Below are 22539 nucleotides of genomic sequence, written 5' to 3' on the forward strand. Positions count from 1 at the left end.
CTAGAATAGCAATCCCTGTAGCACACACCTCCACCCGCCTTCCATCTCTCCCTGCTGATCAAACACAAGCCCTTCTCATAGAGCTGGACCAGAGCCAGCCTCCCTGCACCTGGCTGCTATGCTCCTCCCACATCTGGACTCAGGGCAAGCCATAGGTTGCTTCTCCACTAATGGCCTCAGCCCAGTCTCTCCCGAGTCCCCTGCTGTTTCAAGCAACTATCTCAGGAAAGTTGGAGCCCTTAGAGTGCTTTATTTGCAGCCCAGAGTCATTTCCTGTCAGAGCCTTGAGCTCCTGCAGTGCTGGGATGCTTTTATTGCTCAGACTTACCTGGTACCTGCACTGGGCCCATCTGCTCAGAGTTGTAGCCAGTAATTAGCAGTGTAGTGAATGAATACGCGAATGAATGAATGAGTGAGTGAATGAATGTATGAATGGAAAGAGCCTATCTCGGGAATTCTCTGCTGGGTGCTTTCAGCCTTTCTAAACCACATCCAGATACCCCTTGACTTCTGATGGGGCCATCGTAAGTACAAATTGAAAAATATCACCTATGTGAACCCTTCTGCACTGACTTGAAGCTGAGCACACAGGACACTGGCACAGCTGACTGAAAACTGCCACTCACTGCTGCCAGCATCACGAGAGTATGATGCTGTGTACTGCTAGGCCAGGCCAAGGTCAAAAGTCCGAGTCAATGTGTCTTGCTCTCACACTATCATAAACCTAACAAACTATTGCAAGTCAGTATCATCTATTTTGTGTCCGGCAGAGACAGCTAGCCACCATGTCCTTCTGCTTGCTACCCCTCCTCCCACAGAGACAAGGGCACAGATAAGCCCCAAAAGCAAGTTGAGAGGCACACACCCCCTCACCCCCATTCCGAGTTGGCACAAAGGGCAACCTGTTTGATATCAGAGTCAGATTCTCCCAGGCCACGGTTGTGCTAAGAGCTGCAGGGGCTCTGGCAGGGAGAAGGGTGTCCAGGTCAGGACGGACAGGGAGAGAAAGGGCTTGGAAAAGAGGAGTTAGGAAAAAGCTCACTGATCTCAGTTAATCTCTAGGACACCTGAGAAACTTCAGAAAGAGAATGAAAGTAGCTTCGAGAGAAGGAATAGGGCCGCTGCCTGAGGACTTGCAAGTCCCAGGGCGAATACTAGAAACTCTGTGTCTCTCCTGGGCCCAGCTGCCAGACAGCTTGCTGCAGGCCATGTCTGCATCTCTTAGGTTCACTGTGTTCAGGGACCTATTGGCTCAGCGCTTCTGCAAAGACCAAATTAAAGAGAAACCTCGGTAAGGGGTCAGCTTTTCATCCCAACTGCCTGGAGACTCTGGGGGCATCTTGATTCCAGGGAGGCAGAGATATGGGGTACTGGGTCTCCTCTTGGACCTGTAGTCTTGGTGATAAGGTCTGCAGAGACAACAATAGTCGTCTATTGTAGCATCTGCAGTCATACCCAACTTGACTATGTTTTCATAACATCTTCAAGAGATTCTACCACATGGGTACATTCTTAAAGGTTTAAAAAGCAGTCTGTGCAAACAGGAAGAACATGGAAGCACATGTGAAAATGCCAGGTCTGGTGGCATGTACTTATAATCCAAGTGTCTTAGACAGGGTTTCATCTCTGTGAAGAGACACTATGACCACAGCAAATTCGCATAAAGGAAAACATTTCATTGGGGCTAGTTTACAGTTTCAGGGGTTTAGTTAATTTTCATCATGGCAAAAAGCATGGCAGTGTCCAGGCAGACATGGTGCTGGAGAAGGAGCTGAGAGCTCTACAATCTGATCCACGGACAACAGAAGGAGATTGAACCACACTGGGCATAGCTTGAGCATAGGAGACATCAAAGCCCATCCCCATAGTGACGCACTTCCTCCAACAAGGTCACTGCCACTCCAACAAGGCCATAGCTCCTATTAGTGCCATTCCCTATAGGCTGAGCATTCAAACACGTGAATCTATGGGGGTCATTCCTATTAAAACTAACATAGCCAGTGATAGACAGAGACCAGCAGAGCCTGAACTGGCTGGCCAATCAGCTGAGCCCACTTGATGAGTTCCAGGCCAGTGGGAGACCCTGTCTCAAAACAAGGTGAACAGTGCTACTGAGAAAGATATCCAAGGTTGTCCTTAGGATTCCATGTGCACACAAACACACATGTGCACATACCCACACCAGTCCAACCCACGATGCTTCTGAAAACATGCTCTCACATTCTGAAGGAGGAAGGAGCAAGACAGAAATCTGTCCAGGGACTCTTGAGTTCCTTCCCTCCTTTCCCTCCAGCCCTGGGTCAGGGGTGAAAGGTGAGAGTGCGTTATGTGTCCTGCAGGGTGGAATCCCCATTAGCTGCAGAGACGTCTCAGATTTGAAGGACACCCTGCCAATAAGCACTGTCCACAGAGCAAGTGCTTTTGGTAGCTTCTGCCGATTTCTGTGATGTGGATTCTCTCACTTTGGCTGCCTTCAAGCTGCCTGCCTGCAGTATAACCTCTGGATTCAAACGCCCCTGAAGATTTAACTCCTGCCTCTCAAAAAGCTGGCAGGAGCCAGCCTTGCAACCCTCTGCCTTTGGTGGCAGAAAAGAATTTGCCACTTAGTTGTACTAACAATATACTTAGTGCTCCAGGACCTCTCTTCTCGCTCGTATAAAACGGCAACAGTAGTCTTCATCTCTTGGAGCTGTAGAGGTCTTCGGGAGTGTGTGACAATGGGGGTTAGGACTAAGTGTGTTCTTTTTGCACAACCGGTGTCTGGCAGGACGGTCATTTATTTCACATGCTGGGCTTTCAGCAGAAAGCTTATTTGAAGACAACATCCCAACTGTGTCCCAAGCCACATGTGTTCATATCTTCTGGGACAACACACACACACACACACACACACACCCTATCCCATATCCTTGGCGGCCCTGGTGTCATTGCTCCATTTTATTAAAGCAGAAAGCAGTGACAATTATTTTCATAATGAACTGGCTCTTCAAATTAATGCCAATTACACTATGCAATCATGATTAAGATTGTGCATTAATCAACGGTGCCAACCTACTTATTAGCCTCTTTAAATACTGCTCGTGAGGAATGTATGGGAAGGGAGAAAATGGAGATGAGCCAGGGGATTGGGGGAGCTGTCTCCAAGTGGGGCAGGAGCACTCTTCAGAAGCCAAAGCCCAAAAGTGCTTGTGCTCCACGGGCTTGGGGCCTGTGCCCATCAAAGGGGCGTGGTCTGGGTCCCATAGGGCGGGGCTTAGATCAGAACTCAGCCCACCAGACACCTGGGCTTCTGAAACCAAGTTCTGCAGAGGGTGGGAAGACCAAGAAGGTAAAGGGTTGACGGGGACCCTTGACTGTTTGTGAGTGAGATTAGAGCCCTCCTTCTCCCCCAACTAAAGAGACATGCAGTCAGCACCTCCCCTCAAAGTGTCAACTGGGTCATAGGTCAGATCCCATGGATGCAGGTCTATGGTGTTTCTAGAGTCGAGGGATGAGCAAGGTAGGTTAGAGGAAGAGGAAGGCTGGGGCAATGAGGTAGCCTCAGCTAAGGTTTGGCATTTTGTTAAAACATCTGTTGGTTTCTGAAGGTGCCTTCATGATAGAGTTAGGCCACTGCATCGAAGATCGGCTGGCTCAGTAAGGCAGAAATGTCTGCTCTCTGGGTGTCTACAAGAAAAGACTGTCAACACCTGCCCTGGGATATGGAAAGTCAAATCTGTTGAGATTTTGTAAACCCCACCCCACAGTTACCTGGCGTCTTAGTCAGGGTTTCTATTCCTGTACAAAACATCATGACCAAGAAGCAAGTTGGGGAGGAAAGGGTTTATTCAGCTTACACTTCCACATTGCTGTTCATCACCAAAGGAAATCAGGACTGGAACCCAAGCAGGTCAGGAAGCAGGAGCTGATGCAGAGGCCATGAGGGATGTTACTTACTGGCTTGCTTCCCCTGGCTTGCTCAGCTTGCTTTCTTACAGAACCCAGGTCTATCCGCCCAGGGATGGCACCACCCACAATGGACAGAGCCCTCCCTCCCTTAATCACTAGTTGAGAAAATGTCTGACAGCTGGATCTCATGGAGGCATTTCCTCAACTGAGGCTCCTTTCTCTGTGATAAAACCAGCTTGTGTCAAGTTGACACAAAACTAGTCAGTACACTTGGCAACAGCCAGGTAAACCCCACCCCACAGTTTACTTGCAACAGCTGGGTATGCTCTGCCACAGTTACCTGACTGTATAAAAGGGGGCTGTTTGCCCCCTCCTCTCTCTTGCCCTCTTTCTCTCTTGCACCCTTGCTCTCTCGTGCCGTTGCTGTACCCCCCTTGCCCTTCCTCTCCCTATTCCCTTCCCCTCTCTTTCTTCATGTGCTCATGGTCAGCCTCTCCTTCTCTACTCCTCTCCTCTCTCTCTCTCTTTCTCTCTATGCCCCCACTTCCCTCTTAACTCCCCTCCCCATGCCTTGAATAAACTCTATTCAGTACTATACCGTCCAGTCCTGTGGCTGGTCCCTCAGGGGGAAGGAATTCCCAGCATGGGTCCTCCAAAGGCTTCCTCCTTGCCCCCTCTTGACACACTTCCATGGAGTATTTCCCCCCCCCCCACTCTCTTCATCTTTTTTGTAACAAAATCCCTTTCATGTGTCTAAATCATACTGTTTCCTCCTGTAATGGATGCCTTTTGACATTCAGAACATCCACACAGGCAGCTTTGCTGGTATAGTTCTTCCTCGGAGCAGTGAGGCTTTGAGTGTGCACCCCGCACTGCGCGTGGAAAAGCAAGTCTCGGGAACATGGAGGAGCTTCCTCTGATGGAGACAGCCCGGTCTGAGCAAGGCATGCTGCCTCTGAAGCCTGATCGAGGAATCTTTCTGCTGCTCTGTGTGAATGGAGGGCATACCATGCCCACTGCCTGCTGGTCATGGTCAGCCATAGAAGACAGGACCTGTGATGATGAGGGTCTGGTGGCAGGTTGGCACAGGGCAGATGTCAGCAGGTTTTCACAGAACTGAATGATGAAGGCTTAGTTTCAGCCTTTGCGGAGTCCTGTCGAGAAGCGTTGTGTCCCACAGCCTTAAGATGTGCATGGAGAATTTGCTTCTGATATGAAGCAACCAGACTAGGAGCTCTTGGTTTTAGTTCGGTTTGTTTGTTTGTTTGTTTTCCTTTTTTTCCAGAGAGGGATTCTCTATGTAGCTTTGGTTATCCTGGAACTCACTCTATAGACCTGACTGGTCTCAACTGGAGAGATCTGCCTGCCTCCGCCTCTGAAGTACTGCAATTGTTTTTGGGTTTTGTTTTATTTTGCTTTAAAAAGCATCTATTTGGTATTTATCCACTATTTTTGCTTTTGTATTTAGCATATATGTGCATGTGTGTGCAGAGGCCCGAAGAGGACTGACTTCCTGTGTTCTGCAGTCAGTCTCTGACTTATTCCCTTGATACAGGGTCCCCCATTGAGCCTGGAACAAACATTAGTGATTCCCACCTCTGCAGCCCCACGCCTGCAACAATGGAGCCACAGTTCCAGTTCTGCACATAGATACAAGACTCAAATTCCAGCACAGCAAGTGCTCTCTCCTGCTGAGTCACCTCTCTACCATGTATGCAAGTGCATGTGCACACATGTGTGTGCGTGCACACATGTGTGTGCGTGCACACACACACACATACACACACTTTATAAAAATATTTTGAAGCAACAGTACGTATTTGCTACAAATAATTTGGAAAATTTCAGGAAATATGAAGATCAAAATAATCCATTAACCCCTTGTACCCAGACTTAGTTGAATGTAACATTTGGAAACAAATCCAGCTTTTTTTTTTTCTTCTGTAGCTATAAATAATATCTTAAACCTGATTTTCATTTGATAAACAAGTATATGATATTACTTGCAGTGTTTTGAGGGAAGACAACGGCTGCCCTCTGTGCTATTAAACATTCTTTAAGAGCATTTTAAAGCGTTTCTTACTCTCCAAGCTTTTCCTCGACACGGACGACTTGCCAAACAACAGCAAAAGCACACGCTCCATTATGTTTTTTTTACTTTCTAGAAAGTACCACTGTTAACATTTTGGTGTGTGTCCTTCTGGTGTGTCCTTTTTTATTTTAATTGGAATCGCATTAGATTTATAAATTAATTTGAAGAGAGCTGACATCTTTACAATATTGAGCCAGCCCTTCCAGAAGTAAGTTATGTCTCCCCATTTATTCAAGTCTTCTTTTATGTCCCCCAGTAAAGTTTTGTACTTGGCTTGATGGAGGAATTGCACGTTTATTGTAAAGCATTTTACTTTTTTTTTTTTTCCTGTTGCTTTTGTGAGTAGGTTCTCTTTTATTCCTTGCAATTCCTTGCTGTTTATGGCCACGGCACAAAAAGGCTAAATGTTTTGGGTTATTCGCATGTGGACCCTTGAGTGCATTCTGGGCTTAGTTGCTTCTGTTTTCATCTGATTTCCTTGAGTTTTTAAGGGAGCATATCATCTGCAAGTATTAATGCATGTCTGCAAGTAGTGTGTGTGTGTGTGTGTGTGTGTGTGTGTGTATACATCAATGCATGGAGGTCAAATTAGGTGTATCTCACTAAACTTGGAACTCAGGTTTTTAGAGTTTTGTTTTGGCTAGACTGGAGGCCTGCCAACCCAAATCATCCTATGGTCTCTTTGCCTGCTTCCTTTGCTCCACTCCAGTCATGGGGTTACAAGTGAACAAAACCATGACCCCTATATCTCTCTCTCTCTAACACTAGTGCTGGGAATGCAAACTCTCAGGTTACCTATGAAGCCACCTCGTCAGCCACTCTGAGTAATCTTAACTGTCTTTTCTGATGGTGAAACCTCGAGTCTTTTGCATCCTGTTCAGACCATAGCCTTAAAAGAGTTTTATCATGAAGACTGTGTCATGCTTCTGGAGAGGAGCTGCGTTTGCATGTGCCCCTCACGTGGCCTGTCTCTTTGGACCCGCACCCTCTCCTCCCCCATCACTTCCACGCCTCCTGTATTTTAAAGCAATTTCCCTGTATCTCACCATTCTTTATCCTCATTTCTACGCTCAGGACCTGTTTCACTGTGCAGGTGGGTTTTTAACATACTGAGAAATCACTTGCTTTGGGACACCGAGGAGATTCTGTTTTTCTAATATTCCACAAAGTTATCCTTCTACATTAAGGCATTTAAACATTGTCTTCCCATGTCATATGCCATTTTGTCCGTTTGCTGACCAGTTAAGCAGATAAACACAGTGGTGTGGTGACTCTTCTCGTTAGAAGAGGGGCATACACGGGCTCAGTGCAGAATTTTTTGGAGAGGAGGAAGAGCACAGAGAAGCTCATCAGTCATCCACAAGTGACCGCTCTGAGAAAATGACCCTTCAGCATCTTTCTCCTCTTGTTTCGTGCTCGTGTGAGAAGGTTTATGCTCACTCATGCAGGTTCACAAGCGTGGGTTCTCAGGCCTTAAAACTGGTGGGCTAACGTCCTCTGGGAAGGGATGGATTTTGCTCTTTACTCTTTAACATACTCACTTTCCCCTTGACTTCCATTTTTTTTTCTTTTATTACTTTTATATATTATATATATATGATTATATATATATCAATTGTTTTATATAATTACTTATACATATGTTTATTAAATTTAATAAAATGTATTTATTTTGTGCCGGGGTATGTGTGGGTGCATGTTGGCATACATGCACGTGCTTGTGTGTCTCTGTGGAGGTCAAAGGATGAATTCAGGTGTTGTTCCTCAGGGGCTGTCCACCATCTTTAAACCAGGTTTCTGAAACTGACCTAGTGGGCTGGCTGGGTCCTCCTAGTCCAGCCTTCCCAAGGCAAGCATTACAAGCCCGCACCATCAAACCTTTAGTTTCACAGTGCTATTGGTTGATTGTTACATGACATCCAGGGATTGAACCCTTGATTGCAAGGCTGAACTACCCCACCCCCCGCCACCCCTCCCCCTGTGTTTCTCTATTCAATAGAACTTAATTTGAGGGAGGAGGTTTTCAGCTCACGGGAAAATGGAGCAGAAGGCATGGGGATTTCCCAGGTCCCCTGCTCATAGCCTCCTCCGTGGCCACTGCCAGGCACTAGAGTAGGGCATTCCTTCCAAGGGCTGGACTCGCACTGAACACACTGTCTCCGCGTGTGATTCGGGCACTCGCTTCCATTACCGAACACTGCGCTCCTGACAAATCCATAGTGATCGCGGTGTCATGCAGAGTGATCTCAGTGCCCTAAAATGCCTCTGCGCTTCCTTCTACGCAGCCTCCCCTCTCCCCATCCCTGGTGACTGCTGACCATTTTTACTATCTCCACCTGATCCCTTCCCAGAATACTGCTGGAATATCCAGTCTGCAGCCGTTTTCAGGCCTGCTTCTCTGTGTAAGATAAACCGAAGTTTTCTCTATATCTTTCCAGTCGTTTCATGGTTTGATGTAAGCGTGGGCTAAAACCTCGCTGTGTCAACGTCCCTGCTTCTTTGTCTATTCAGCTAGTGAAGAGCATCCCGGTTGCCTCCCAGCTTGAAGAACCTTAAATAAAGCTGCTATAAACACCTTTGTACTGGCTTCTGAGAAGACTTAGGTTGCCAGAGACTTTGGGTAAATTCCAAAGAGCGCAGCCGCTGGATTGAATTTGTCATTCATGTGTTTGGTTTTCTTGGGAGGCTAAGGCAGGAATGTTGGGTTGTTATAAGCTTGAACCCGGCTTGGGCTACATAATGAGTTCCAGGCCATGGAATGAGACCTTTAAAAGAGTAGACTGAGTTTTATAAGCAGCTGGAATCAGAGTTCTGTGTCCCCTCCATCGCTGGCTGTTCCTCCTTGCTCGAGTCTCCACCGGGATTTGCTATTGTCAGGGTGTGACTTTCCTTTCTTGTTGGTGTGACTAAATATCTTACAGGAAGCACCATAAGGTAGGAGGGCTTGTTTTGCCTTGTGAATTGAGATGTGGCCGGCCCATCATGCCAGAGAAGGCATGGCAGTGGTTAGACCAAACCCAGGGTCAGCAAGCAGAATGAGACTGCTGGGGCTCAGCTCCAGTCTTTCTTCTCCCCCTTTTATTCTGTCAGGGGCTCCAGCCTAAGAATGGTATCCACCGACTTTAGGTCTCCTCCTCTTCCTCCTCCTCTTTCATTTCTTTATCTTCTTCCTCTTCCTCCTCCTCCTTCATTTCTTTCTCTTCGTCTTCCTCTTCCTCCTCCTCTCCTTCCTCATCTTCCTTCTTTTCTTCCTCCTCTTTCTCCTCCTCCCCTCCTTCCTCCTCCTCTTCCTCTCCTTTCTCCTTTTGTTTTCCTTCTTCATCCTCCTTTCTTTCGAGACAGGGATTCTCTATGTGTAGCCATGGCTGTCCTGGAACACCCTCTGTAGACCAGACTGACTTCAAACTCACAGAGATCTGCTTCTGCCTCTGCCTCCTGAGTGCTGGGATTAAAGGCATGTGCCCACCACCACTGCTGCCCTGTAGGTCTTCTTTTCTTAATGCTCTGGAAACATTTCTTAAACCCCTGGAAACACTCTCAAAGGCACGTCCAGAGGTGTGTCTCCTAAGTGACTCTAAATCCAGGCAACATGACAGTAAAGATGAACCATCCCATCCCAGCCAGTGTTCTGGATTTTGGCTATTCTCATAAACCATTGTTTCTATTTGTATTGCAAGGACACCATAGGACACAGTGTCTTTTTCTTTGCTGGCTCATCTTCTGTATATCTTTTGTGATGAGCTGCTTGTTACTGTCTTTGTCTGTCTGTCTGTCTGTCTGTCTCTCTCTCTCTCTCTGTTTTCTTTTTTCTTTTTGATTTATTTATTATTTTATGTATTTGAGTACACTGTCAACTGTCCTCAGACACAGAAGAAAGGGAATCAGATCCCCGGATGGTTGTGAGCCACCATGTGGGTGCCGGGAACCGAACTCAGGACCTCTGGAAGAACAGTCAGCGCTCCCAACCGCTGAGCCATCTCTCCAGCCCCTCTCTCTGTTTTCTTAATTTTAAATGTTTTGTATAACAGTCCTTTACAAAAAGCATCCAGGCCCATGGCTTTTCTTCACTATTCTAAGCACCTTTTGCAGCATGGGCAATCTTAATTTTGATTGGGTCCAACCTATCAAGTCTTTGTTTTATGGAGCGTGCCTTTGATGTTATATTAAAAAGTCATTGCCAAAGCCAAGTCAAAACTTTGTTCTTGTGACCTTCTAGGGTGTCAAAGGTCACATGGCTCTTCTTATTTTGTGAAAGATGCAGGATCAGTGTCCAGATCTTTTTCTTTCCCGCACATCGATATCCAGACATAAGTCACCCACGTCTTCTTCGTTGCCTTTGCTCCGGTGGCAAAGATCAGCTTCATGTTTTAAATTGCCCCGTTGATTTTATTTTAATCAGTTTTGTTGTTGCCTTTATAGAGATCCTGTGCATTTTTTTCTAGATTCAGAAAATATTCCTTTTCTTTGATTGCTAATGTGTGTAGTATCACATTTTTTAAAAAAGTTTTTCAAATCATACCTTTTCTTGCTGGTGTGTAGGAAAGCAGTTGACAGTGTTTGAATTCTTGGGCTAATAGCACATACTATGACTCTTCATTGTCTATTCATGTTATAGCATGTGTTGGAATTTATTCTTTTTTATAACGGACTCATATCCTCTTGCATATAGGTCCCACAGACTGCTTAACATCTCATCTTCTGGTCTACAGCTTGGCTTGTCCCTGTGTTTTCACCATTGTGAGTAAACGCCTGTTCACACGGGTGTGCAGATTCCTGCGTACGTCCCTGCTGTTCTTTGGATATGTTTTCATGCATGGAATGGCTGGGCCATCTCCTAATATAATAATCCTATTTCTGCAGTACTGCTCTACAGACTAGCTGGACCATTTATATCTCTACTGACAGGATACATGAGTCCCAATTTTCCCGACCCTTCATCTAATTCATTTCTTCATAAATGCATTTTGCATCTATTTCATTTTATTATTAAAATTGAACTTAAATGTGTATTGACTATGTATGGGGGGGGGTGCATTCCCCAGTGCGCATGTGCAGATGTCAAAGGACAACTTGTGGGAGTCAATTCTTCATTCCACCATGTGGATCCTGAGGATTGAACTCAGGTCACCTTGCGGGTGACAACAGTGTTAACCAGCTGAACCATTTCACCAGACCATTCAGCAGCCTTTTTAATAGTGTCTGTCTTAAGTAGTGTGAGACAGTTACATCACTGTAATTTTAATTTGCATTTCCCTAGAGATTAGTGATATTGAACATCTTTCAGGTACCTTGTTGGCCATTTCTGTATCGTCTCTGACAGACAAAGTGCCTGTTCACACCTTTATCCACTCTGTCAGTCAGACTTCCTGTCCTTACTTATTCATAGATTTTATACATTTTTTAAAAACCTTTATTTTTATTTTATGTGCATCTTAATTGGAGTTTCTATTGCTATGATAAAACGCAACCAAAGCGATTTGTTAAAGAAAGGGTTTATTTGACTTTCATATCCTAAATCACAGCTCATTGAGAGAAGCCAAGGCAGAGAAACTCGATCTGGGTGGGAACCTAGAGGCAGGAGCTGAATGAGGCAGGAGCTGAGGCAGAGGCCATGGAGGGGCACTGCTTGGTAGCTTGCTCCTCATGACTTGCTCAGCCTGCTTTCTGAGAGAACCCAGGACCATCAGCCCACTGGAGGCATTGCTCGCAATGGACTAGGCCCTCTCCCATCAATCACCCCCACACCCCGTTAAGAAAATGCCCTCCGGAACTGCCTGCCTACAGCCTAATCTCATAAAGGCATTTTTTTTTCAAACGAGGTTCTTGCCTCTCAGATGACTATAGCTTATGTTAAGCCGGCATAAATATAGCCAGGACTATGTGTATTTGTGTTCTGCCTACATGTATGTCTGCACACTATGTGCATGCAGTATGGAGGCCAAAGGAAGGCGTTGGCTCCCCTGGGACAGGAGTCACAAATGGTTGTGAGCTACCACGTGGATGCTGAGAACCCGACAAAATCCTCTGGAAGGGCACAAGTGCTCTTAACCACTGAGCCATCTCTCTAGACTCCTGTCTTCATTTACATGCCTAAGGAAAACACCTTAAAGAAGGAAGGAGTTGTCTTGGCTTGGAGTGTTGGAGTTTCAGTTCCATGATTGGTGATTTCCACTGCTGTGGACCTGAGGTGAGACTGAACATGTGGTGGTGAAGCAAATCAGTTTCCATCGTGGCCGACAGGAAGCAGAGAGGGTCTAGGAAGTGACAAAGACAATATAGAGCCTGAGGGGTCTACATCCTGCAGCAAGGCCACACCCCCTAAAGTTTCCAGCCAAAGTAGCTTCCCCAGCTGGATATGAGACTTCAACAGATGAGCCTGATGTGGGGGCAACGGGGGGATCGTGGAATACTAAAATCATAACATCTAGGGTTTGAAAAACCAGCTTATTCATTTTACTTTGAGTATTTTTGTCTGTCAATATAAGTGCACACTGTTTGGTGCCCTTGGAGGCTGGAACAGAGTATTTGATCCCCTGGAATCAATGATGAATGGTTGTGAGATGCCTTGTGGGAGGTCCTCTAGAAAAGGAGCCAGTGCTCCTAACCATTGAGCCATCCTCCAGGCCCATGGCATCAGCTTTAAATTAGGTTTTTGTTTGGGTGTTTTAGAGGTTCACTGTGTGTCCTGGGTATCGGTCTTTTGTCCGTTATGAGCTCTCCAGGCACCACCATCTTTTATACTCTGTAGTGTGTACTTAGATGCATAGGATTTTTTTCCCCATGAAGTTCTGTTTGTCTAGTTTATCCTCTTTTGCCAATGCTTTTGCCGTTAACATCCAAGAAAACAGCTGCCCAATCCCCATGCCGTAATGCCCTTGCTTTGGCCCCGTTTCCCTTCTACGAGTCTGGCTTTAGACCTTATATTTAGTCGGTAGAAAGTTGGAAATTAGGAAATGGGAGTTTCCTAAATCTGTTCCTCCCAGGATTGCTTTGGTTATCTGGAGTTGAGTGTCCGGGTTGATTTGGGGATGGAGTTTTCTGTTTTTTACAGCAACAAATAAGCACTGGGGGCTTTGGCCGGATTGCACGGACTCCGTAGATAGTTTGGGGCAGTGTTGGTACCCTGATAGCATGATGTTCTGCCCATAGCCATAGGGTGTGTTTCTCTTACATTTCCTTTAACTTTGTTCAGCAATAATTTGTACTTTCCATCATCAAAGTCTTTTATCTCCTTTGGTTAAGTCAAATTACAAGTATTTTGCTGTTTAAAAAATTGTTAGTATAGGGGCTAGAGAGACAGCTCAGTGCTGAAAAGTGCATACCACGCTTGCAGAGGACAGGAGTTTGGTTTCTCTTCTGGACTCTGCTGCCCTTAGCACATTTGTGCATGTGTGTGTGCACACACGTGTGCTCTCACACAGGCACACTTGGGCATGCATATGCACATAATTAAAAACTTAAAATATTTTTAGACCTTATGGATACATTTTCATACTTTTGATTATATTGGAGGTGGAGTTGTATTTATAATTTTTAGATGATTCATTATTAATGTATGGAAATGCAATTTTGTCATCTTCACATAATATTCTACTTCACATAATATTCTTACTGGTTTTAAGGGTTTTTATGAAGAGTTTAGATTTCCCACATACAAAATCATATCTGCACATAGAAGTAATATTATCCTTTCCTCCCTAATTCAGGTGTCTATTTTTTCTTGCTTTTGTACATTTGAGACACTGAAGTTGCAAGTGAAATTTCATATAGTTAGGTTAATAGTCCTGTTTCTCACCGTTTTCTATCTGCTACCCTGGCTGTCATATTTTAGTTGTCTACTCTTTCTCTGCCTTTTGCTTTTTATCAAGCAGACTTTGTGATTCTAGAATCTTCCATCTCTTAGAGTATCAGCTGTACTTTCTCTTTCTTGCGGCGGTTCTCAACCTTCCTAATGCTGTGACCCTTTACTACAGTTCATGTTAAGGTGACTCCCCGTCTTAGTTAGGGTTTCTATTGCTGTGAGCAGACACCATGACCAAGGCAACTCTCAGAAAGGAAAACATTTAATTCGGGCTGGCTCACAGTTTCAGAGCTTTAGTCTATTAGCATCATGGTGAGAAACATGGCACCATGCAGGCTGACATGGAGCTGGAGGGGCCTGAAGAATTCTGCATCTTGATCTACAGGCAGCAGGGGACTGTGCACCACATTGGGTGTCCCTTGAGCATCTGAGAGCTCAAAGCCTCCCCTGACAGTGACACCCCTCCTCCGACAAGTCCACACCTCCTAATAGTGCCACTTCCTATAGGCCAAGCATTAAACCACATGAACCTACGGGGACCATTCCTATTCAAACCACCACGCCCCCAACCATAAAATTATTTCGTTACTACTTCATAGTTGTAAGTTGGATGTCATGGATTGTAGAGTAAATATCAGATATGCAGGATAGGTGATATGCAACCGGGATTAAAGAGTTCAACCCACTCCCATACCCAAAGGGGTCTCGAGCCATAGGTTGCAAATGAGCCATGGCTTTAGTGGTTGTTACTGCAAAGTTCAAAAAGCACATTTACAACCAATCCTCCTTCCCAAGATGCAGGCTGGTACCTTCTTATAGCTTTCCCCCCATGCATCCTGACATCCATGGTGCCATTTATTTGGCTTATAAATAAGTGTGTGTGTGTGTGTGTGTGTGTGTGTGATTTTAACTATTTCAAATAAGTGGTTATTGGCTAAATCAATTCAGAATGAGGAAAAAAACAATGCTGCCTTTATTTAATCTCTCCTTAGTGGCTTTCATTCTCGGCTGTGGTCCCCATTTTCGACCTACATCATTTTCCTCTTCTCTCGAAATGTCTTTCTACGTTTCCTGAAGGGGAGGTCTACTGTAAATAAATTCCTTTCATTTTAGCTGCTATTTCTCTTCACATCTGAAGGCTAATTTCTCCAGGTAAAGACTTCTGGGTTGACGCTCATTTCCTTCTGCACTTTAAATCTTTTCCTCCACTTGTTATTCTTAACAAGGTGGTCTGGGATGTCCACTGTAATTCCCATCTTTGCTAGTTGAAATAGAAGGTGTGTTTTCCCTCTGTTTTCCGAAAGGATTCTTTCCTGACAGCATTGGAGACACTGTAGCTGTGCTCAGACACACCAGAAGAGGGCATCAGATGCCATTACAGATGGTTGTGAGCCACCATGTGGTTGCTGGGAATTGAACTCAGGACCTCTGGAAGGGCAGCCAGTGCTCTAACCACTGAGCCATCTCTTCAGCCTGACATTGTAAGCCTTCGGTTGAGGGTTTGACATCAGTTTGGGAGACATTATCAGCAATTATTGTTTTCATTATTTCTTCTTTTCATAACTCTCTCCTGCCCCCCTTTTTTCCTTGAAACACCCTGAGTTTCTCAGATAACGAGTCCCTTAGCTTTCTCTTCCCCGTGCTTGCCTTCAGTTTTGGGGTTTGGATATTGAGGATACTGAGGTTTCCTCATGCTCACAGTTGGCCTGGCACAAGCATCGCCCTTCCTATCACGGTGGTTTGCTCTCTGGCATTCTCTTTTATCTCCTTTTCTCAGAAGTTCATTGTCTTCTGTGTCATCCACTTTGCTACAAGAGCCCTTAGGGTGTTAGCATGGCTGTTTTGGATTCCTAGTGGGGCAATTCCAACATACCCATGATCTCTGTGTTTGATTCTGATACTTGCGTTTATTTATTTATTTATTTTTTTTTTTTTGCTAGTATGTATGTGTGAGGTTCTCCAGTCCTGTGATTAGGATCAGTTCCTCTTTCCTCCTTCTCCCCCTTTGATGTTTTTTCTTTATGTGCACATGTGTGGGCACATGTGCAGGTAGGTGTGTGCCCACAGGCATGCTTGCACACATATGCACACAGGTAGAGACCTAGGCTGATGGTCAAAGTCTTCCCCAACCACTCATCTCCATTCCCTGAGGCAGATCCTCTCCAGGGCTCCCACTTCTCAGTGCTGGGATTACAGGTGAACTGCCATTCCCTCCTGGCTTTGACATGGGCACTGGGACTCTGACTTCTAGTCCTCCCATTGTGAGGCAGATGCTCTACCTGCTGAACCACCTCTCAGACCCAGGGTGAGTTGTTTTGTGAGCCTGAACTTTCTCCCCAGGACCGGTGACCCCTCCCAAGTATTTCTCTTTTCCACGCCCACCCCCAGGGCGAAGCACAGGAGTCCCATCTCCTTCCCCTCGGGTTCCTTAGGGTCTCCTCAAGCTCCAGCAAGCCTAGGCTCTAGTCAACTAATTCCCCTTGAGACCGACCTTGTAAGGAAGAAGAAAACTCTGACATGTTTTAAAATCATTTCTGTTGCCTTCAGCTGTTGCATGCACAGGGGCATTTCTCCACCCCAGGATTCTCTGTGAGATCTGGGAAAGGCTCAGAGGTTGGAACCCAGAGATGTGGGGGACCTGGTAAATGGTGCTCACTGGAGGGCTGGTCCCTCAGGCTTCACAGTGGGTCTCCAACAACTTGTCAGTTGTAATTTGTGTTTTCCTACGGCATCTCATGATGGTTTCTGCTCCCGGGTGTGGCTCTACTTCTGCAGACTTTCTTCACAGAGGGAACAAAATTCCCAACAGAACAGTGTAGCGGAAGAAGGCTTACAGTTTTGTGGTGGGGGAGGCTTAGCATCTGGAACTCTATTTCTGGAGGCAGGAGCTGGTAGATCTCTGGGATGTACCAGCAGGAGTCTGTTATATCTCTTGAGTCAGATCAGGAATCTGAAAGCCAAGACCTCAGGCTGGAATTGGGGCCAGGTATAACCTTCTAGTCCTGTCTCTATGGTCCTGTACCTGATAGCTAAGCCCTATATCTATACAAAAGATTTCACAGCTTCCCAAAATAGCGCCCCCAGCTGGAGGGCAAGTATTCAAGCACATAAGTCTGTGTTTCCAACTAAGGATTAAATATACTGTGGTACTCTGGTCTCTCTGGCCAGTTTTGGAGGAAATGATTGCTTTGGGGTTTCTTGCTTACAGACTCAAGAGAAGTTGTCATTGGATGATGTGTTGAGTTTTTTCCAAGCTTTTCATATGGCCTACCAGAAACTGGAAGCCACTTTTTTTTTCTCTTAGTTTTCCCAAATAATGAAAACAACCCAAATACTCATCAGCTGGCAGACGAATAAATGAAATGTGGTTTGTCTATGCTCAGTAATGATAGTTAGTACCGATACATTTACTCATTGATAAACCACTGTGTGATTTCATTTGCATGAAATGTTCAGGGAAAAAATTGGAGACAAAAAGTAAATTAGTGGTTTTCTGAGGGCACACGGTGAAATGGCCACTGGGGGTATTACGGGACAGTGGAGAAGTTCTGAAATTGGGCTGTGGTCTGCTTGCCTGACTTCCTACTCAAAACCACCATATTCCCCAAAGAGGTCTGTTTTGTGGAACACAAACGATATTTCAAGAAAGCCTATTACTGAAAGAATAAAGGCTTATCTACAAACACATGACAGTACTGACTAATCGGCGGTTCCCTTGCCAGTGGCTCAGCCCACCGATCCTGTCCCGCTCTTCTTCCCTTCCTGCATTTCCTCAAAACTGCAGCAACAGACACATCACAGACATTTCCACATCACTATGGTTTTTGAAAATAGTTGCACATGGTGGTGCATGTCGTAAGTCCTAACACTTGGGAGACAGAGGCAGGGAGATCTCTGAGTTTTAGGCCAGCCTGGATTACAAAGTAAGTTCCAGGACAGCCAAGGCTACACAGAGAACCCCTGTCTCAAAAACAACAACAACAACAACAACAAAACTTAAAAAAAATAATTTTTGAGAATTATAATAAAATTACATCATCTCCCCCTTCTCTTTCCTCCCTCCACACCTCCTATGTACTTTCTTTGGTCTTTTTCAAATTCGTGATCTCTTTTCCTTTAATTTTGCATACATACACACACATGCACGCACACATGCACGCACACACACACACACACACACACACACGTACATACTTACACACTCAAGGACAATTCACACGTATATATTTCTATAGAAATACAACATGCTCAGTTCATGTAATATAATATTTTATATTGTATATTATATATATGAAACACACATGTACACACTCATGAACACTTCCACATATATATTCCTAAATATAGAAATACAACCTGCCCACTCAAAGTTACATGCATTATGTACATCGCGTTTTCAGGGCTGACTGTTTGATATTGGATAGTCAATCTGTGATAGTCAATCTGTGAACCCTTCTCTGAGGAAGACTGTTCTCCTGCTCTCCGCATTCCTTATTGCCTGTGCTTCTTGTCTAGGGTGGAGGCCTGGAGAGATGTTCTTCTGGCATGTTAGCATGTCTGACAGGGTGGCAAGCTTGTCTGGGTCTTGTTAGGGCAGCCATGTTTGTGAAAGTTCTTGGGTCTAACTTCTCTGACATTTCTCAGAGACACAAGCTCCTGGACCTCTGGCTCTTTCTGTCTTCTCTTCTGCAATGATCCCTGAGCTCTAGGGGCAAGAGTTGTGCTGCCATTGAATTCATTGTGGCTGAGCTCTGCAACTCTGCATTTGGATTGGTTGTAGTGTTCTGTAATGGCCTCCATATTTTACAAAGAGAAGTTTCTCCGAGTCATATCGCTAAAGTTTTACAATTTCATGGATATACATGCCTTACCATTCCCTGGTTGGGTATTTCTAGATGTTCTCCATACGTGGCCATTATGAAAAGCAGTGTGTGCCATTTTCCCTGCCTGCCAACAAAGGAACAGGGCCAGAGTGTTTTCTTCTGCCTTCTCCCTTTGCCCATCAGATTAGGTACCCTGGCATCTTGCTGATTTCAACAGGAAGGGATTATTTAATTATGAGGAAAGGTGACACCTATCCCCACCCACCGATAGCATATTTTTCTTGATGGGGCACCCATCCTTTCTGCTTGCCCCTGCTTACACCAGTGTGTCTGTTTTTTTTTTTTTTTTGCTGATTCTAAGTGCTTTTTATGACATTAACTTTTATGCTTCTGTCTATGGTTAGCCTCTTGCCGTTCAAAGTTGTTCGTGGTGATTTGGGTGCAGAGAAGTCTAATGTGACTTCCACGAAAGTACCAGTCTTTCTCCCACATTTCCTGACTTTGTTGAAATGCTCAGACAGGCTTCTTCCACCTTGACATTATATACTATATGCCCAAATTTTCTGTTTTATACTGTTTTCTTTCATCTTTCTCTTGTTTCCTTGTTAAGCTTTGATTCATCTGGAATTTATTAATATTGGAATCTTGAGAGCCAGGCCTGTAGCTCAGTGGTCCAACGCTTACCTGGCATGTATGAATCCTAGGGCTCAGTCCTTGTACTGAAGAGAAAAAAAAATGAGATCCCCATATAATAGAGTAATTGTCAGGACACAATTAATGAATAATTCATTCTTTTGCTGCCGGGAAGCACCCTTTTCATTCATGTTTTAGATACTTGTCTCTGCCCAAGCTCCTTCTAAGGCATTTTATCTTGTTCTCTTGATCCTCCGCATCTTCAAACGCTTTTACACCGTTTTAATTATTTTGGCTTAATGATATATTTTGAAATCTGATAATAATACACGTTACCTTTCATCAATCCTGTAGAGACATTTTCTCAGCCAGTATCTAACGTTCAGCCTTCACGTTCAAGACTCATTTTTCCAAGTACAAGAGAAGTAAGCCTTCTTGTGGTTGTGAGTTGCAGCAAACTGAAAAAGGACTTTGGAGAAAACTGAGACCCAAAACATTACTTTCCAAGGAACAGCAGCATTGGGGCTATGTGTGTCTGCCTCTCTGTCTCTGTCTCTGTCTCTGTCGCCGTTTGTTTCATTGACCCCCTCATCAGATTCTCACTATGTGTCCCTGCATGTTTGAAATTCACAGTGATCCTCCTGCCTCTGCCTCCTGAGTGCTGGGATCAAAGGCGTGCACCACCACCTCAGGCTTGATTACCTGTCCTGCTGAAGGTGTTTTCTTTGTTTCCCTCATTTGTAAAATATTGGAATTGCGTGTTTATATTTTCATTGCTATTTGTTGTTTTCTATCCGCGCTGATGTTGTCAACAACCCTTTTGCTGTCAAGTTTCCCTGTGAGTTCTCGCTGATCTAAAAGAAGCACTAACTAGTCAGGTGGTGGCAATGGCACATGTCTTAGATCCCAGTACTTGGGAGGTGGAGGCAGGTGGATTTCTGAGTTCAGAGCCAGCCTGGTTTACAGAGTAAGTTCCAGGACAGCCAGAGATGTAGAGAAACCTTGTCTAGAAACAAAACAAAGGTGCTGACTAGTTATTTGACTCTCTGTATCATCTCTTGCCTGTCTTTGCGGTTGGGGATGTATGTATGTGTGTATGTGTGTATGTATGTATGTATGTGTGTATGTATGTATGTATGTGTGTATATGTGCATATATATGTGTGTATGTATGTATATGTGTGTATGTATGTATGTGTATGTATGTGTGTATGTATGTGTGTATGTATGTGTATGTATGTGTGTATGTATGTATGTATGTGTGTGTATGTACGTGTGTGTATGTATGTGTGTGTATGTGTATGTGTGTATGTATGTATGTGCATGTATGTATGTGTGTATGTATGTATGCATGTGTATGTATGTATGTATGTATTGTGTATGTATGTGTGTATGTGTGTATGTATGTGTGTATGTATGTATGTATATATATGTGTATGTATGTGTATGTATGTGTGTGTGTATGTATGTGTATGTATGTATGTATGTGTGTATGTGTGTGTGTATGTATGTGTGTATGCATGTACGTGTGTGCATGTACGTGTGTGTATGTATGTGTGTGTATGTGTATGTGTGTATGTATGTATGTAATGTATGTATGTGTGTATGTATGTATGTATGTATGTATTATTTGTTGCTTGCCCATTGCTTCCACTTAGTAGCACTGGTGCTCCAGGGCAAGCCACCAATTCCTGATTTGTGTCGCTATAAACCTGCTCAAAAACTTCCAGTAGGGCTCTCACGGGCCTTACAGGTGAAACCCAGCACTGACGATTTGATAAATGCTCATGCAGTTAAGCGCCTTCTACATTTTTCCTCCTTATCCCCATAAGTTACAACGTTGGCCCAAAAAGCCTCCGTGGACTCTGTGCAGTGGTCAAAGCAGAGGCTCAGGGTTGGCCAAAGCTCTGAGACTAAGCATCTAAGTTTTCAGCCCTTAGGAGACAGCTCCTTTGAAGCCCAGGGAGCCTGCTGAGGAGGAGGCAGGAAGACAATAAGAGCCAGAGGATAGGGAGGAGGGCTGTGACCTGCTGACTTGTGGCTGTGATGTGCTGACTTGTGGCTGTGGCGTGGCCAACATTCAGCTGTCCTGACCACCTGTGCATGACCCATACATAGCTTGCAAAAAGAAAAAAAAATTAAACGGGGGGGGGGGGATAGGTAGGAAAGAGCAGGAGGAAGATGAGAGACAGCAATGGGGAATGAGAACAGTCAAATACATTAACATACATATCATGTGCAAATAGTATCTTGCACCTTTGCTGAGCCCCTTCATTCACTTTTAATCTGGGTCTTTTCTGGTTTGTGGCATTCAGCGTGAGTCTTCACCAGCACTTTTTTTCCTTTAACAAGGTCTTTAGTGTTTCGTTAGGTATTAGTTAGTGTGATATTAAGGCTGAGGTGAGCTAAAGTTGCTTCAAGGGAGTGTGTTTCCTGCCAGTGTCTTATTAGACACTTTCTTATGGCAGTAGACGCTGACTTTCATCAGACACCTTCCTGAATTTTGCAAGTGAATCATATTTTCATCTCCTTTGAACTATTGATGTGGTGGAATGGGATTCATGGGCTTCTTTAGATTGAGCTGGTCTTGCATTCCTGAAATAAAACTATATGGTCATGGTATATTAGCCTAGTAATATTCTGGTAGGTTCTACTTGCCAAAACCCCATTAAGCGTTTTCATAGCAGAATTAAGTTGGTAATCTTATTTGGGCCTGTCAGATTTTGTTAGCAAGAATTTGCTCGTTGGGTAAAATGTATACTTTTTGAACTTGGAAATTACCTAGGATGGTATTGAATGCTGGAGTGAGAGGCCTTGTCTGTAAAACCTGAGTGGAGCATCCGTGCTCCCCCCACCTCCTACATCCCTGCTCCCACCCACAGCTCTGTCATCCCTCACAGGGGGAATCTTTGAGTATGCGGATGGTCCCAACGCCCAGGTCATGAACGCGGAGGAGCACGCCTTCCGATTTTCTGCCAACATCATCAACAGGAACAGGACTCTGCTGCCCAACACGACCCTGACTTACGACATTCAGAGGATACACTTCCATGACAGTTTTGAGGCCACCAAGAAGGGTGAGTGAACAGATCTTCACTGTGTGGGTCTGGGGGAGCCTTTCCCACTTGGTCTCGGGGGCACAATTCTGTCCCAGTTTAAATCAGGCTGTACCAATCCCCCAGAAGTAGAGGGGTGGGGCTTATGAGGAAGTCCCAGGCTAGCCAGTCATGGTGCTACAGATTGTCATGCCAGCAGCAGTGAAGCCGGGGGAGGATCATGAGCTGCAGGCCACCCTGGGCTATA

The 22539-nt window shown here is 44.9% G+C and overlaps 1 protein-coding gene across 1 annotated transcript in view; it reads left to right on the forward strand.

The window, feature by feature from the left end:
- GRIK3 (glutamate ionotropic receptor kainate type subunit 3) overlaps positions 1-22539 on the forward strand; it is a gene marked incomplete at both ends in the record, with an annotated part of 203019 nt that overhangs the window by 106396 nt on the left and 74084 nt on the right. The window contains one exon of the mRNA XM_080921590.1: positions 22137-22313. Coding sequence (XP_080777716.1) covers positions 22137-22313 — 177 coding nt within the window. The remainder of the gene's footprint in view (positions 1-22136; positions 22314-22539) is intronic.

The sequence above is a fragment of the Micromys minutus genome (assembly GCF_963924665.1).
Source record: "Micromys minutus genome assembly, chromosome: 9".
NCBI classification, from domain to species: Eukaryota; Metazoa; Chordata; class Mammalia; order Rodentia; family Muridae; genus Micromys; species Micromys minutus.